The 18,282-nt window shown below is 45.6% G+C and overlaps 1 protein-coding gene across 4 annotated transcripts in view; it reads left to right on the top strand.

Annotated features, from left to right (window-relative positions):
• Positions 1-18,282, top strand: part of ANOS1 (anosmin 1) — a 188,997-nt gene that overhangs the window by 145,693 nt on the left and 25,022 nt on the right. For all 4 annotated transcript variants that reach the window (XM_047843331.1, XM_047843333.1, XM_047843330.1 and 1 more), the window contains exons 7-8: positions 8,535-8,740; positions 12,135-12,279. In XM_047843331.1, the coding sequence (XP_047699287.1) occupies positions 8,535-8,740; positions 12,135-12,279 (351 nt within the window). The remainder of the gene's footprint in view (positions 1-8,534; positions 8,741-12,134; positions 12,280-18,282) is intronic.

The raw sequence follows: 18,282 nt of genomic DNA, 5'->3' as shown, positions 1-18,282 counted from the left end.
GTTTTTGGTTTTTTGGTTTTTTTTGCATGTTGCCGAAAGCAGGCAAACATTTGGATGTTTAAGACTGGTCAGTATCAGTTGACCATTCGGAAACAGCAAACGTTAAAGGGATGTAGAGGGAACACTGTAAAAGTCCACCTTCTGTTGCTAAGCTAATATGTCATTTTCTAGTTACTATATTCATGTCCCTCCAAATTTGAGGCGTTTCCTACACATTTCCTGTCTGTTTTCCCGTGAGCCCAGGATACGTTAAAAAGGAAAGGACGAAGACCGTGTTGTTTTCAGAGCACACAAGTCTCACGCTGGATGTTATTCTGTGTGTACATTATGGAGTGTTAGTAAAATGAGAACAGACATCAGTGATAGTAGTAAAGTCCCCCCTGCTCCTCGGGACCTGTGACTTTTTATGCTGTCCCACAGCTGATCTGTGTGTGCCATTTCCACTGGGCAAGACTCCACGATACGTGTGTCCTAGAACTATTTACTACTTAGGGTACCTTCGGCAGCTTTCTAAAGACGTACGAGTTGTGTGTCTAGATACTGCACGGTGATTCCTTCCTTCCCTCCTTCCTTCCTTCCTTCCTTCCTTCCCTCCCTCCTTCCTTCCTTCCTTCCTTCCCTCCTTCCCTCCCTCCTTCCTTCCTTCCTTCCTTCCTTCCTTCCTTCCCTCCTTCCTTCCCTCCTTCCTTCCTTCCTTCCTTCCTTCCCTCCTTCCCTCCTTCCTTCCTTCCTTCCTTCCTTCCTTCCTTCCTTCCCTCCTTCCCTCCCTCCTTCCTTCCTTCCTTCCTTCCTTCCTTCCTTCCTTCCCTCCTTCCTTCCTTCCTTCCTTCCCTCCTTCCCTCCCTCCTTCCTTCCTTCCTTCCTTCCTTCCTTCCTTCCTTCCCTCCTTCCTTCCTTCCATCCTTCCCTCCTTCCCTCCCACCTTCCTTCCTTCCTTCCTTCCTTCTTCCTTCCTTCCTTCCTTCCTTCTTCCTTCCTTCCTTCCTTCCTTCCTTCCTTCCTTCCCTCTTTCCTTCCTTCCTCCTTCCTTCCTTCCTTCCTTCCTTCCTTCCTTCCTTCCTTTCTTTTTCCTTCCTTCCTTCCTTCCTTCCTTCCCTCCTTCCTTCCTTCCTTCCTTCCCTCCTTCCCTCCTTCCTTCCTTCCTTCCTTCCTTCTTCCTTCCCTCCTTCTTTCCTTCCTTCCTTCCTTCCTTCCTCCTTCCTTCCTTCCCTCCTTCCCTCTTTCCTTCCTTCCTTCCTTCCTTCCTTCCTTCCTTCTTCCTTCCTTCCTTCCTTCCTTCCTTCCTCCTTCCTTCCTTCCTTCCTTCCCTCTTTCCTTCCTTCCTTCCTTTCTTCTTCCTTCCTTCCTTCCTTCCCTCCTTCCTTCCTTCCTTCCCTCCTTCCCTCCCTCCTTCCTTCCTTCCTTCCTTCCTTCTTCCTTCCTTCCTTCCTTCCTTCCTCCTTCCTTCCTTCCCTCCTTCCCTCTTTCCTTCCTTCCTTCCTTCCCTCCTTCCCTCCTTCCTTCCTTTCTCCTTCCTTCCTTCCTTCCTTCCTTCCTTCCTTCCTCCTTCCTTCCTTCCCTCCTTCCCTCTTTCCTTCCTTCCTTCCTTCCCTCCTTCCCTCCTTCCTTCCTTCCTTCCTTCCTTCCTTCCTTCCTTCCTCCTTCCTTCCTTCCCTCCTTCCCTCTTTCCCTCCTTCCCTCCTTCCTTCCTTCCTTCCTTCCTCCTTCCTTCCTTCCCTCCTTCCCTCTTTCCTTCCTTCCTTCCTTCCTTCCTTCCTTCCTTTCTCCTTCCTTCCTTCCTTCCTTCCTTCCTTCCTTCCCTCCTTCCTTCCTTCCTTCCTTCCCTCCTTCCCTCCTTCCTTCCTTCCTTCCTTCTCTCCTTCCCTCTTTCCTTCCTTCTTTCTTTCCTTCCTTCCCTCCTTCCCTCTTTCTTTCCTTCCTTCCTTCCTTCCTTCCTTCCTTCCTTCCCTCCTTCCCTCTTTCTTTCCTTCCTTCCTTCCTTCCTTCCTTCCTTCCCTCCTTCCCTCCCTCCTTCCTTCCTTCCTTCCTTCCTTCCTTCCCTCTTTCCTTCCTTCTTTCTTTCCTTCCTTCCCTCCTTCCCTCTTTCTTTCCTTCCTTCCTTCCTTCCTTCCCTCCTTCCCTCTTTCTTTCCTTCCTTCCTTCCTTCCTTCCTTCCTTCCTTCCTTCCTTCCCTCTTTCCTTCCTTCTTTCTTTCCTTCCTTCCCTCCTTCCCTCTTTCTTTCCTTCTTTCCTTCCTTCCTTCCTTCCTTCCTTCCTTCCTTCCCCCCTTCTTCCTTCCTTCCTTCTTCCTTCCTTCCTTCCTTCCTTCCTTCCTTCCTTCCTCCTTCCTTCCTTCCTTTCTTTTTTTTTCTATTAAAAAAAAATTTTTTTTTCAACGTTTTTATTTATTTTTGGGACAGAGAGACACAGAGCATGAACAGGGGAGGGGCAGAGAGAGAGGGAGACACAGAATCGGAAACAGGCTCCAGGCTCTGAGCCATCAGCCCAGAGCCCGACGCGGGGGTCGAACTCACGGACCGCGAGATCGTGACCTGGCTGAAGTCAGACGCTTAACCGACTGCGCCACCCAGGCGTCCCCCTTCCTTCCTTTCTTAGTGAGGGAAGGAAAACTATCCCAACTGCTGAGTCTGGAAAGAAAAAGAAAACTGACCTATTAGAACCAACCTTCTAATTCAGGTGGAGAACTTGTGGGTAGTAATACCACTGCTTTAAAAATATCCACTTGGGGGGCATCTGGTAGACTCAGTCGGTTAAGCATCTGACTTTGGCTCATGTCATGATCTCACCATTTGTGAGTTTGAGCCCCGCGTCGGGCTCTGTGCTGACAGCTCGGAGCCTGGAGCCTGTTTCAGATTCTGTGTCTCCCTCTTTCTCTCTCTGCCCCTCCCCCACTCACGTTCTGTCTCTCTTTCTCTCTCAAACATAAACATTAAAAAAAATTTTAAATATCCACTTGGTCACTGTCACTTCCCTTAAGACATATTACTGTGATGCGTTTCAGTGGGAGGTTTGGTCTTTCGATATTATTTGAGGAAATCAAGTAGGTGATAAAATTTACATCCATTTTCTTAGAACGTATGTTGTTCCTCTATTCGCGCATGAATATACATGTGTATGTGTATATTATTTATTTATACGGGTTGTTCTCCTTGCTGTTTGTATGCTACCCATTCACTTGTGGCATTCGTCACCCACCTAAAGTTAAAGACAGAGTGAAACCTTAAACCTCTCCTTCTGAAACCCACGCCTCCTTGGCTTGAAGCACCACATAAGATCGTTAATGCAAGGAACTGTTTCTGTCCAGAGCTAACATTGGCCATTCATGGCAAATGGTCAACACAGCCTGTGCTGGAAACTGTATGTAAGCAGAAGCTAGCCCAGCCTTGCTCTTTCAGTTATCTTTGGAAGCATGATTCCTTTCTGCTTTCTGAAATGTTTCTGCAGGTAATTGGAGAGATCTCACAGAGGGAGTGGAAAGCAGCAGAAAGGTGGGGGAGAAGTGCCCTGATTTCAGCCCAGATGGAGGGGTCCGAGAGCACTGGTCTCGTGATGTGACTCTGACCCTCCCCCCGCACACACACACACACTCTAGAATGTAAACTCTCCAGCCCTCCATTTCCTCATCTGTAAAATGGAAACAAAACTCCAACGTTGACTCAACAAAGCACAACCATACACTTGTAACATCAGAAATGGTGCTCGTCTCAAGTTTCAAAAAGCTAATGGTATCACTGCTTTTGAAAGGACTCTCACTCAGGGGTTGGCCGTCTATGGCCTGGGGTCCAAATTTGGCTCGCTGCTCTCTTTTACAGATAAAGTTTTATTGGTACACAGCTCATGTGTTGACGTATTTTCCATGTCTGCTTTTGAGCTATAGCAGCAGAGTGAGGTAGTCACCACAGAGACTGTCTGGTGTGCAGATCCTGGAGTGTTTACTCTCTGCCCCTTCCCTGAGGACATTTGTCAGGCCCTGCACTAGGCTACTAGCACGGACACCTTCCCCGTGAAAGGGCTTTCCAAGTTTTGTGTCCAGGGACACTGGCCCATAGTTGTGGTGAGGATATATAATACATGTAGGGATGTGGCATGTGTGGGTGTGTTTTTAGAGCCTCACCTTCCTCTTCCCTCGTTTTCATTCTCACTCCCCACTCCTCTGCCACCATTACCTGAATGACCTTGGACAAGTCACTTCATCTCTCCAATCCTAAGGCCTTTACCGTTCTTTTAAAAAGCACCAATGAATAAGCTGTACAGTACCTTACGGCTTTATTATAATAGATTGTGTGTGTATTTCTTTTTCACATGCAGACTTCCAAGCAGACATTTCTAAATTCTAATGCAATTAAGACATCGGGCAAATGGAAAGAAGAGATTTCGTGTAATGCAGCAAAGGGAATATATTTTCCTTCGTAATGAAGGGAAGCATGTCACAAGGCAGGGGATGGCTTGACTATGGGAATTTTAAGACTGCGAGTGAAATCCTTCAGATTAGACACATAGGATAGGCTGCCTCTCCACTGACATCTACAGTGAACGAATGGCCACGTGAGTATCTGGCTTACAGAGGAGAATCAGGGCAATAACCAGATGCTCTCTACAATTCCCGTTGGCTTCGTAATCGGACAGTGATTATTTTGGGGATGTCTCATCTTGGTAACGGAAGTATGCTGTCTTGATATTGTGAGTTGTCAGAAAGGGCTTTACTTTTAAGGTAAGATAAAGCACATATTACCAGTTCAAATATTTGAAAGCATTATTTCTGCATAGGTGGTTCTCATGAGTTATGTTGCACGTTTCATAACGTTTTGTAAACGGGAGAGTATTTTTCTGGATTATTATGATCACATCCAAGGTGCGGGACAGTTTTCTAGGGAACTAAGTAATTATGTACCGAATGGAGCATATTAAGACAACACAATACCTAATACTAGCAGACCTTGTTAAACTTGAATTTCTCTATTAGGAGAGGAGATGAGTTTGAGCTCTTCCTATGAACCTACAATAACTGGAGAATTCACCTGTTTTCAGCATAGAGACATTCAGGTACATCCCTGAGAACATGTATACCTGTGATTATCCTTATGCACTAACATTTTTTTTCTTGCCTTGAAGAGATGATTAGCTTGCAAACTAGGTTCCCTCACAGAAAAGTCAGTAGGTCCTTTTCCTAGGATACAGGTCGAATCCTACAGGAAGAGGGATTGCTTCCGGTCTCTTGTTTCAAGCCAGAGACAGCCCCTTGGTTCACTTCACTGTCTTGTTAGGACTCACCTGTTCCAACTGACAAGGTTTAAAATGGAAACAGAAATACCGCCCTCACAAATCAAAGTCATTCGTCTATTCATCCAGCAACTGTTTGCTGAGAGCCTGATGTGTGCCAGGCACTGGCCTCCATGCTGGGAAGACAAACAGATAAAACGGATCTGTGAGCAAAACAGATAAAAAACCAAATCTTCCCCTCATACAGCTTTCATTCTTGTGAGTGGAGGCGGACAGGACATAAAGGATGTTGTAAGTCAGTTGGTACTAAGGGCTGTGCAGAATAAGGGACGCCTGGCTGTATATTTAGGACGGGCTCCAGGGAGGCAGCCACAACGTGAGGGAGCATTGAGAGGAGGCCTTGGCAGTGATGGGGGAAGGAGGGCGTTGGCGTGGTGTGGGTGCTGGTTGTGGTGCAGATATTGTGCATGTATTTTGAAGTCCGTGCTAACAGAGTTTGCTGAGGGGATATGAGAGCCCCAGAAGTGTCTGACTTCTAGGTTTTCAGTCTGGTTAAGTGGAAGGAGGAGTTTCTGTTTATTGAAGGGTTGGCTCCCATGGCGTGGGGACAGTTATGACGTGAGTGCTGGACACATTAGTTCTGAGTTGGCCCTGGCACCTCCAAAGGCAGCTGACTTGACCACCAAATATTTGACTCTGAGTTTGGGACAAAGTCTGTGTGGAAGACATACATTTGAGAGTCAGCAGCACACAGACTTTGGGTAAAGCCGTGACTGGACGAGATCCCTAGAAAGTGCCAGTGCATGAGAGAGAAGAGGTCCCTGAGTTCGGGGGCCGGATGCCGTCTTGTTGAGTCACGGCAGCATGGGGATGAAGCTGGGGGGGGGGATCAGGCAGAGAAGAGAATCCGGGTCCCGCAGGACCAAGGGGAAATTCAGCAGAGCCGTGTCAGGTAGAGAAAGTGCCTGTAACACCGGGCAGTGCTCGGTGGTGTCATAGCCACATCGATGACCCAGGTTCGGTTCCTGGGGCTCTGCTCAGCCAGCACAGCAAGGAGTCCAGGGCTTCCCACGCCCAGGGTAACTGTGACCAGTGTGTTCCAGCTTACATTGAGCTGAGTCATGTTCACACCTCTTGGCTTGTTGCAGGCAGGTGTGATGCTTTCCAAGATCCAGCTTGCAGGTAGGTCATCAGACTTTCATGTGTGTTTTACACAGAGAAAGATCTTTTACATAAAACATAAATACGTGTTTATGTAAACGTATAAATTATCCATAGAGGTGCCCCACTTGGACTCACCGAATCAGCGTATCCCAGTGTATGTCTTGGGTGCTCCCAGAAGGTTCCTAAAGTTGACAATATTAGAACCACCTCATCAACACTGTCACGTAACATGCTTTGGATTCACCTTACCTGAAAAACAACAATGAAATATTCTCATCTTTTTATCTATCTATCTATCTATCTATCTATCACCACAGAAGAGAGAGAATGAGAGACAGAACCCCAAGCAGGCTCTACACTCAGTGCGGAGCCTGAAGAGGGACTCAATCCCATTATCCTGGGGTCATGACTTGAGCCAAAATCATGAGTTGGTCTCTCAACCAACTGAGCCACCCAGGCTCTCCTGTTCTCATTAAAAAAAATTAAGCAATCTGTGGCACCTGGATGGTTCAGCCAGTTAAGTGTCCGACTTTGGCTCAGTTCATGATCTCAAGGTCTGTGAGTTTGAGCCCCGCATTGGGCTCTATGCTGACAGCTCAGAGCCTGCAGCCTGCTTTGGATTCTCTCTCTCTCTCTCTCTCTCTCTCTCTCTCTCTCTCTCTCTCTCTGTCACTCTGCCCCACCCCCATGTGCACTCTGTCTCTCTCTCTCAAAAATAAATAAACAAAAAATTTTTAAAAATTAAGCAATCGGGGTGCCTGGGTGGCTCAGTCGGTTAAGCGGCCGACTTTGGCTCAGGTCATGATCTCGCAGTCCGTGAGTTCGAGCCCCGCATTGGGTTCTGTGCTGACAGCTCAGAGCCTGGAGCCTGTTTCAGATTCTGTGTCTCCCTCTCTCTGACCCTCCCCTGTTCATGCTCTGTCTCTCTCTGTCTCAAAAATAAATAAACGTTAAAAAAATTTAAAAAAAAAATAAAATAAAATAAAATAAATAAAAATTAAGCAATCAACCAAGCCTCCAGTCCTTATATACCTCTAGAAAAGTAAGAGACTTAAAAAAATAATCCATGTTTCCATTGTTCTAAAACCACGAACAATCTTGACAGTAAAAACATGGCTAAATCCCCTCAGTCATCTTCATTTATATCAAGTTAGGTGTAACTTCTTGGCACTTGTGATGCACATGGCATTACCCTTCCAATTATTGACAGCATTTTTCTGGGAAAGCATCTTCAAACAAATCCATCTGTAAATCGTTTGTGGTGAGTGGCATCTACACTTGTTCAGTTTGTAGCGGAGAATGAAGGAAAGGCCATCTATCTTTCTGTGTAGGTGCTTATCTTTGTATGTATATTGAAAGTGGAGGTCTGTAGAGTAACCTCATCTGTCTTGTGAGAGGCGAAGAAGCTTTTGCTTTACGCGACAAGCCAGAAATGGCGAGATTACAGAAACGGTTGTCATCCATATGTCATCCAATTTGTAATGTAGATTAAGAAAAAAAATGCTTTTGGGTCGCCTGGGTGGCTCAGTCAGTTAAGTCTTTTGATTCTTGATGTGGGCTCAGGTCTTGATCTCGCAGTTGGTGAGATCAAGCTTTGCATCGGCTTCTGTGTTGACAATTCAGAGCCTGCTTGGGATTCTCTCTCTCTCCTTGCCCCTCCCCTGCTCTCTCTCTCTCTCCCTCCCTCTCTCTCTGCCTCTGTTTCTCTCTCTCTCAAAATAAATACATATTTTTTTAAAAAAGACAAAAATTGCTTTACTTTTGCTGACATCCCTTTGTTGCTCTTGTTTGAAGTGAGGATCAAAAGTTACAGAACCACTGAGATGAAAACAGTTAGTCATACGAGCCGCATTTCTCTCTTTCTCTTTCCAGAGTTTTCCAAGGCAGTTCTGCGTTGCGGACCTACTTAATGTCAACCCACCTAAATCGAATTTTGCCATGTTTTATAAACATTTATCAATTTCAAACACAGTAAAGATGAAGCTGGGTTTTGGTGATACATAAATGCCTCCAAGGAGCCTTCTAGATTACAAATATGGCCCGTGCAGTGCTCATGTGTTGACCATGTAGTCATTAGACCTACAAGGACATGGGTTTCACTGTCACCCGGGTGCTCAAGTCCTATGGTTTATCTTTCTCCCGGATTTCAGATCCCTCTGCACCCCCAGCGCCTGCCAATCTCCGGCTTGCCAACTCCACCATAAACAGCGATGGCACCGTGACCGTGGCCATCGTCTGGGATCTCCCCGAGGAACCAGACATCCCCGTGCATCACTACAAGGTATTTTGGAGCTGGACAGTCAACACCAAGTCACTTGTCCCAACAAAAAAGAAGCGGAGAAAGACTACGGATGGGGTAAGTGGGAACAAGAAGAAGAGTGTTGTCTTCCGAGTTGTACTGGAGGTCAAGGCAGCTGACGGGAAAAGGTGGCCTCTGCTGAGCTGAGAGAAGGAATGGGTGAAGGAAAGGTTCCCATCCCTCTCGTTTGGGCCGAGGAAGTTCGAGGAATGGAGGGCTGTGCCAGATGCTTTTGCCTTTGACATTTTAGGTACAAAACAGCTGCATTTAGTCCGTTGACTGACTCACATCCAAACAGCAGGCCAAACTCCTGAAAGAGAAGGAACAAAAATCATTTTTGTCTTAACTGTCCAGTCATAGAAAATGATATAATTCAAAATGTCTTTTACATTTAGATCTTTTTCTTTGGGTGTGCTTGAGATCCTTGTAAATCAAAGAGCAAATGTTCCTGGCTTTTCTGTTGCAAGGTATTTCCATCTGTAACCTAATCAGTGGAACAGTAAACAGCTTAGAAAATGCATGTTTGACAATATATTTCTCTCATTGATTAAAAGAACTCGGAGTGGTTTATTTTCCAGATGGAAAGAAAGAAAATCTTCACTGAACCATGTTCTGAAATGAGATTCTATGATAGTGAACATTTTGCATTGTATGAAATTCTTAGTGCATAAAAATTGCCCGGTGCATAAAAGTTACCCGGTTTCCTTTTGGTACACATTCCTTTGTTGTTACAAAACTTACATAAACAACTTCCTCCTAATTTGTAAAGTTGAATTCCATAAAAAAACAAATGTTTGAAAATGTTTTAAACAAGGATAGCAGGACTTTTTTTTTTTTTTTTTTGCGGTGAAGATTCCAATTTCTGTGCCATTTAGAATTCTAAAACACGTCTCCAAAACTCCGTATCCTTGATATTTAGCTGTGATGCCTAGTTTGTTTTTATTTTTAAGAAATTTCCTGACTGTTCCATCTTTTATTTTGAAGGACTTCACAGCAGGCGATCATTGGCAATGCATGATTATCTCATAGGGAGATCTGAAGGGATCATAGGGGTCGGAAGCAGAATATGATGTGTGAAACGCGTATGGTACCCATACACACACAAACACACCCACCATCAGTCACCAAACAGCATCACGGGTTACCAGGAAACTTTGCAATTTACTTCTATTCTTTATCAATTAAATAAGTAAAACATGAACTGCAAATTTAATTGAAAGTGTCAATGGGCCAGAGTGGCCAAAATGGTAGGTCACTGTCTTACGGGGGACTTCTGTTTTTGAATCCACTGCGGGCAAGCTGTAGGTCATGTGGATCACTGAATTCTCCATGTTAAAATCTGACCAACTGACATTAAGATTAGAAACTGGGAAAATGCGTAAGAATGTGAGAAAGTATGGAATTTTCTTCTTGGGAATCAGTAGGTTCCCATTTCCTAAGATACCATTCTAATATCCTTGGTAAATAAGGAGAGAAGGGGTTTTCAAAGGGGATGCTTTTTCAAAAGTGAATTTTCTTTTACCTGAGAGATAATAGTTTAGGGAGAAGGCTAGGCAATCCGACAGGAAACCGTGACTAGGAGAAATTGAGAATCGGTAGTTTAGGCAGACACGCTAAAGGTTAAGAGAGGTAGAACGTCCACCACGAGGCCCTGGGAGGGTTTTTCTCTACCGGTACCAGGTAGTGGGCCGCAGAGCACAGTCCCCACCTCACTGGGAGAAGCAGCCACAGTCTGGAGTCTGACGCTCAGTCTTCCCATTCTGGAAATGCAGCCCCATCAGCATTGCAGAGCCAAGCTGATGAGGATGGCCAAGTTCTGATAATTCATCCCTCAAAAGCCCGAACCATACAGCGATGCCATGTATAATTTACAGCAGGGATCATGCTCACAGTTCTGGAATGCCCATGAAAAGCATGTTCTCTTGCTGAAAAGAGATCTCACAAGACCCAAAATGAAGACCAGAATGCCAATAGGTGATTGCGGAATTTACACAAGGGTCTTGTGTCTGTGATTCCGTCTTTGGTGATCTCAGACGATGCCCTTCGTGCAGCAGGCACACTACACACATAACACTGGAATCGTCCGCACTGGAAAGTGCGTGCCACCAGTGGCCTGCGGTTGGGTGTTACATTACTGATGCACACTGTCCGGCTTTCATAACTGGTAATACCACCACCTGGACCACTTGTAGGCAAGTCTTGCAGCCAAGGAGCTCTTTCACGTCAACACATGCGTAATAGTTTGACAGACGTCTTGAATTCTAAGACAGTAACCTTATTTTTCTTCACCGTGAGTTCTTGCAAGGGACTTTGGTATCCTACTTTTCCTGTAACCCTAGGAAGAGCAGTAGACTCAGACTTATTGAAGCTGTGCTCCTGTCTTGGAGCCACCATCCCACAGCTGGTTCGCTCCGATGTCACTGGATCTCCCAGTCTTTGGTAGAATTACTCTCTGGCCTCCAGCCACCAGGCAAATAAACAGGTTTTTGACTTGCTTCATTTAAGGCTGTGCATCACACACACAAGCTCTGATGAGTGGTTGACATTAACGATGACAATGACTAAAAAAATCTTAAAGCATTTTCTCGGGATGATTTTTACTACCACTTTTGATTGAAATTTACTCATGGAAGATTTAGAATAAATATCAAAGAAATACAGTTAAGGACAACTCATAATTTTTCCAGGTATCTGCTAACACAAGCCTCCATCAGTTTATGGCAAACATGTCTCTTTTTTCCATGAGGTGGTGTCTAGAATAGTCAAGAGCAGAATTATTCTTTTTTTTTTTCAAACTTTTTAAAGTTTATTTATTTATTTTGAGAGACAGAGACAGTGAGCAGGGGAGGGACAGAGAGACAGAATCCCAAGCAGGCTCCGTGGTGTCGGCACAGAACCTGACTGGGTCTCGATCCCACAGGTGGGAAGCTATGACCTGAGCTGACATCCAGAGTCTGATGCTCAACTGATTGAGTCACCTGGGCGTTGTAGAATTGTTCACTTCTATACTCATGAAAGAGGATCCAGTAATTGGATAAGGAACACAATTCCCAAATAATATGTTTGGGCGTTCTACTTATATTGATAGTAAAACTGGATTTTTAAAAAATTTTTTTTTCAACGTTTTTATTTTATTTTTGGGACAGAGAGAGACAGAGCATGAACGGGCGAGGGGCAGAGAGAGAGGGAGACACAGAATCGGAAACAGGCTCCAGGCTCTGAGCCATCAGCCCAGAGCCCGACGCGGGGCTCGAACTCACGGACCGCGAGATCGTGACCTGGCTGAAGTCGGACGCTTAACCGACTGCGCCACCCAGGCGCCCCTTAAGGGCACATGTACGGCAGGGGCTGATGAGATGCTTCCTGAGGACCGTCTGGCTCTGTGAGGAAGAGGAGTGGCAGAGGCAGAGCGGTTTGTAACGGGCTTGGCGAATCTTCTCTTTTCCTGCAGTCCCAGAATTCGGTGATCCTGGACAGACTGCAGCCAGACAGTGGCTACACCGTGGAGCTGCAGGCCATCGCATACTGGGGGCAGACGCGCCTGAAAGGAGCGAAGGCGTCCCTGCACTTCACGCCCGCACGCTCTGCCAGTCACAGTAAGCGTCCTATCCTGTCCCTGAACTTCACGCCCGCACTCCCCACTGGCCACAGTAAGTGCCCTCTCCTTGTGGAGGCGTGCCTTTCTGGCCTCGCTGTGTGCCTCTCCCCCGATGGCACCCTCTCCCAGCGTCTGGCAGGCTCCACGGTGCGTCCTTACCAGAGCCACTCATGTCCAACCCTCGAGGCCCCAGACGTGGCAGTGAGCCATCGGGAGGGACAGCTGTAGCTACAGAAAACCTACTTTTTGGGTTCCACGCCATACTTGCTTGTCTTTTTCAGCAAATTGGTGTTTAACCTTTGCTTGATCATATTGATCCTTATTGCAGGGGCAAAAAATGTGTCAGTTGCACGCTCTGTATGGGAAATGTATATTGTTGAGTCCTGCTACCCAGGCCAAATGTTTGCTGAATTTGGGAAGTAGCGTCCCTGCCCATCGAGATGACTCCTGTGTGTCAACACGGGTAGCGAGAGAAAGAAGGAAGTCTTCAAGTTTTGTAGGTCGTACAGAGCAAAATCCAAATTTGGGGTTTTGTTTGTTTGCGTGTTGCCAAAAGTAGGCAAACATTTGTGTGTTTGAGATTGGTCATTGAGCCATGTTTCAGTTTTACCTTTGACTTTAATTTGTATCTTTTGAATATGCAATATTTTGGTGTCATAGTGGAAATTTAGCAAGAAAACTTACGTCTCCTAAACCTGGGGATGGGTGACATACCTGTGGTAACAGGTATTCCACAGTGGTCACGTTGCTTCTTGAAAGGCTACTTAATATTCCATTGAGTAAATTTTTCCCATATTGGTTTTTCTTGCTTCCAGTTTTTCTAAACCAGTATGTTTGCCACAAACTGAGCAAAACAAGAGGAGAGTCTTACATGGCAGTCATATCTGAGCCAGAAAATAAGTTCCTTTCTTGTCTTGGGCTTTGTTCACGAGACGGGGCTAGTTAGAACTGCTCAGGAGAAGCGCGTGGCAAGGTTTCCAGGAATGGGAGAGATTAAAGGACCATGTGATATTGATTCCCTAGGAGTAGAGCCCCATGGTATCTGCCTTTCATCATGGGCCTGCTGCAGAAGGGTAGAAAGTGCTAGAAGCCTGTCTGAATATAGGAAAGGCAAGCCACGCTCTGCAGAGTTAGACGCAGTCATTGCTTATAATTATTTTCTACCACCTGGGAAAAATAGGATCGGAATGAGCAGGTCTGTTTGAAATGATGCTTTCAAAAAAGTTCTAGAAACAGCTTCCTAGCTCCATGAGAAACCATCTCTTTGGAAACTAAGTGTCTTTGAAACAGTCTACTATTTTTAAGCATCTCTCTGAATATAATACAACTTTTACCTAAAATTCCTCTTGGAAACTTTTCTATAGGTGTAGTAACTTCATGGATTTTTTTTAATCCTGTCATCCATCCACTCCTCAACCTGAAGTGCATGGCCACAAAATATGACATTACTGTCCCTAATGATGGAGGTAATTGCTATATTATACTGTATTGTACCATAAACATAGGTCCAGTATATAGAATATATACCTATAGACCAAGTATACACGATATAGTACATATGTACCATGTATTTGTTTATGTGTGCATGTCCGTGCACACAGACACACGTGGATACAGGCACACATAAACATACACATGCATCTACTGTTCATGCACGTAGACATACGCACACATACACATTATTGCAGCACTAGATGTATTTTGAGCTCTGCCCAACATTGAGTTTGGAAGATAAACATGTACACACGATGGCACAGACATCAGTCCACTGCACACGTAGTCATAATGGACACGAAAGAAGCTGAAAAGTTTCGGTGGGGAATGAGATCCCTCAAGAGTCATGAGTGCCCCGTGGGCCCACAAGGCATGGGCATCCACCCACACACGGGTGGGTGTGCGTGCGCATGCGCAGAGATTGGAAAGCGTGCTGTGTGTGGAGAGAACTCAGCGTTGGGGAGAAGGAAGGAAGGGGGGGGGGAGGTAGTGCTGTCCCTGGGAGAACTCAGTGAGTGTGTGGACTCAGCGGCCATCTTTGTGCTTCTGATGCCCTCTCCCTGTGTCTGGCTGCCAGCTCAGCACCTGTACGGGGGTGGCTAGCAGGTGCTCAGACAGCACACCTGCTCCTCTCCCGGGATCTCCCATGGCAGACGGCTCCCCCCTTCACCCATCTGTTCATGCCAGAGATTGAGAGGCCAGTCTTCATGTTTCTATTTTCTTTCTCTCCAGAAATGCAGTACTGCAGAAAGTCCTTTTTGTCTCTAATGTCAAATGCTCTTGGGATCTATCAAGGTCTTTGCCATGTTTGAGCCATTCCCATCGCTTTCTTACAATTAAACAAGTCTCCTAATTAGTATCTGTTTTCACTCTTTCTTAACTATCCATTCTGTAGATGGCAGCACACATGTGCTTTAGAAAATAGCAACTGTGTAACATACTTCTCCTTCTTCTGAATTCCACCCTCAAGAGTGTCCCCTAGTCATCTTCTCCCAAAGTTCATCCTTCACTCCTGTCCCCTTCTTCATCCCCAGCCTCCTTCTCAGACCTGAGTCCTGTAGACTTCTGCTTCACCAAAGACCTTTTTCTTCTATTGGTGGGAGGGATTTCATGTTGTGTAAAATACGTTTGCCTTTATGTGTCCTGGTTTTTCTGGTAAACAACATTCCTTCCCCATTAGAAGCTGGTGTGGGATTGCAGACTCGCATAATTTGTGTTTCTTCCCACAACCAAGAACAAGGAGTGAAGAATCTGACCTCAGCTTGCTATTGTGGGGGTACATGGAGTGCCTCGGCAAGTCCCCGTGGACACAGAGCTCTGATTGGGCTCTGGATCCCCACAGCACATCTAGGGCTTTCTCACTCTTCCTGGGGCATCGCCACACAAGCCCATTGGCTCGCTGAGATCCTCTTTAACTAGTTTCTTCTCCCACCCTCTCACGGGGGATTGTAAACCTCTCTTTCTCTCATATCTTAAGCCATAAAGCATAATATAGTGCACATTCCTCCCTTTCAGAATGGCACACAGTTCCCCATACATATGAACACATCATGTTTATCTTCCCCTGTCCTCTGTAATATGAAGTGGAAACATCCTTCCTTTTGCATATGGCAGACCCCACAATGTGGGGTTGAGACCCACCCCTTCCCAACATGGAAAAGAACATCCACCAACCCAAAAATCTCATCTAGATCATGGAACATGGGTTATCTGTCCATTGTGCTCTGCACCTATATGTGTGGTGCATTAAGTACAGCTCCATAAATATCTGTGAAACACAATCAGTAATCCCTATCTTATCTACAATGTCAGTCAACTTTCCATCAGACAGGTTTATTGTGAATGTTAATGTCACTTTTTAAAAATTTTTTTAAGTTTTTTTTTTTTGAGAGAGCACGTGCACAAGCTGGGAAGGGGCAGAGAGAGGGAGAAAGAGGGAGAGAATCCCAAGCAGGCTCCACGCTGTCAGCACAGAGCCTGATGAGGGGCTTGATCTCATGAACCATGATGAGATCGTGACCTGGACTGAAATCAACAGTCAGATGCTTAACCAATCGAGCCACCCAGGTGCCCCACTAATGTCACTTTCTAATCATCTTTAAAATTAGATAATGTTTTAACTGATCAATAAAGAGATACAAGAGTTAACCTATCAAAGGCCACTTTATTCTAAGGATTAACTTACTCATGTGGATTCAGAAAGGTGATAAAGGAAAAGTAAACGAGAGAATAGTTCAGAGTACCTGTCATGGCACATATTGTTTTGTCTCAGGGTATCCCTTGGAAGAGATGGGCTTTACCAAAGATTATGCAGGATATAGCTGAATATTTGTCAGGATTTCATACACTGATGGTGATATATAATCTCATAAATGCTAGTACATGACTTTTACAAGAACACCGTATATTTCATCACAGACCGATGAGAAGTAAAGAATAATTACAACTTTATAGAATAAGCAAGGGAAATTATATTTTATAGGAAAGAGAGTAGTAAATGCCAGCATGTAAATTACTTTTTGAATTATATTTTCCAGGTCTGCAGGCTGCTAGGTGCTTTAATGACAAAAAGTTCTACGCCAACAAAGGCTGAATGTTCCTGCCATTTTGTAAAAGGGCCTCTTGAAGGAAGAAAAATGTAACAGCGTCTTGAATGGAAATGTTGCTTGCTCTTTTGGAGGCTGGAAGAATCTTTCCAGGGTTGACAGATTACTGATGTTTTAGAGTTGCCTCATGCTGCTGGGGTATTCTTCCAGCTCTTCAAATTAAAAATGGAGCAGAGAGAAAATATCCTGGAGCTCCTGATCTGTGAAATTAATCAGAATTGTGACATTTGAAAAAACAGCCTGGTCATTCACTTCTCTTAACTTTGGGACTATTAAATAAGAGCATAAATCAGACCTCGTATCTTTCTACAGTATGCAGGAATGATTTTATTCCATTCTTATTTAGTAGTGTAAGTGCAGGACGCCCCTTTCGAGTCAGGTCCAGGCTCCTAGGACTGACGCACATGCCTATCTGTCCATTACATGTGGCCTCAGCAGCACTACATGGTGATGCATTTCTCTACTTGAAACATTTCAAGGGACCAATGGCAGTTCAAGAGACCAGTGCCAGTTCACTCTTGAGATACAGAAAACTATGTCCTTACGTATACGTAATGAGAAATAAAGGTTTGCATAGGCTATAATAAGAAGGCAGGAAGATAGAATTCACATAGAGATTAAACATAGCGTCTAAACCTCTATTTTGGTGGTCCTTGGCAAATTCTCAAAGTCACTCCCTAATAGTACAGGGATTAGAAACCTACATGGCTTGCGAAAATCTTCAATCCTTAGTTAGCTAGTCAACAGATACATTGCGTGCGGGCAGCAGGATTCTTCACCTCCATGGTGACCAGGAACGGAATGAGTTTCGGCCAAGAGCCCTGTGTGTTCTCTGTCCTGGCTCAGTCTTCTCTGGGTTCCGAGCTCTCTGTGCTGCTGGGCACACTGGCTCTCTCTGGAGGATGACATAGGACCTCTCAAAGTGGCCTGTGATACTGTGATTTAAAATAAGAAACATGTATTCGGTCTTCGACCCCATTCCTGGCACTGGAACTCCATAAACATGCACAAGGACAGGGTTCGGAGAACTTCTGGGTTGGTGAACATGTGGCAGTGTGGGCACAGTGGCACCCCTAGGGAGGGCACGGAGGCTGTGTGCCCCTTCTCACATAGCTGACCCTGTGTAGCTCTTCCTCTGGCTGCTCTTGAGTTAGGGCCTTTATAATAAACCGATAGGTACTCTAGTGAGTAAAATGTTTGTGAGTTCTGTGAGCCACTCTAGAAAATTAGTTGAATCCAAGTTGGGGACCTATAGCGGATAGTCAGAGTGTCACAGGTGCCAACCAGGACATGTGAGTGGTGTCTGCAGTGGGGGCTGTCTCGTAGGATGGAGCCCTTACCCTGGGGGATCCAAGGCTATCTGCAGGTGGATGGTGTTGGAGGGGGACCCCCCCCAAAATGGATGGTGTCCCCGGAGGGGGATCTGAGGCCATCTGCAGGTGGATGGTGTCAGAGGGGGATCCGAGGCCATCTGCAGGTGGATGGCGTCAGAATTAGCTGAATGGTAGGACCCCCACCTGGTGTCTGAGGACTGCTGGTGATGTGATGAAACCCCCGACACACACATTGGCTTTGGGTGCAGAAGCCTGAAACTTAATGTTTCTCAGGGATCCATTTATTTGAACTATTTAAGATAAGACACTCTAAGTTAGAACCTGAGTAATGCACCCATTTCCTTTGAATCCTGGAGCAGAGGATGTAGTGGGCACACTGGTGACAGCGGGCATGGTAGTGTAAGTGGGCACCACAGTGACAGTGGGCACAGTGGTGTCAGAGGGAATGGAGGTATCGGGGCACGGCAGTGTGAGCAGCAGTGGACGGTCCATGTGGTTGTTCTGCATCGGGGTGCTGGGGTCCTCAGTTTTCCTCTACTTGCCTCACCCAGGTCAGGAGTGTCCTCC

The sequence above is a fragment of the Prionailurus viverrinus genome, chromosome X (genome assembly GCF_022837055.1).
Source record: "Prionailurus viverrinus isolate Anna chromosome X, UM_Priviv_1.0, whole genome shotgun sequence".
Lineage (NCBI taxonomy): Eukaryota > Metazoa > Chordata > Mammalia > Carnivora > Felidae > Prionailurus > Prionailurus viverrinus.
This window is presented reverse-complemented; position numbering and strand designations above follow the sequence as displayed.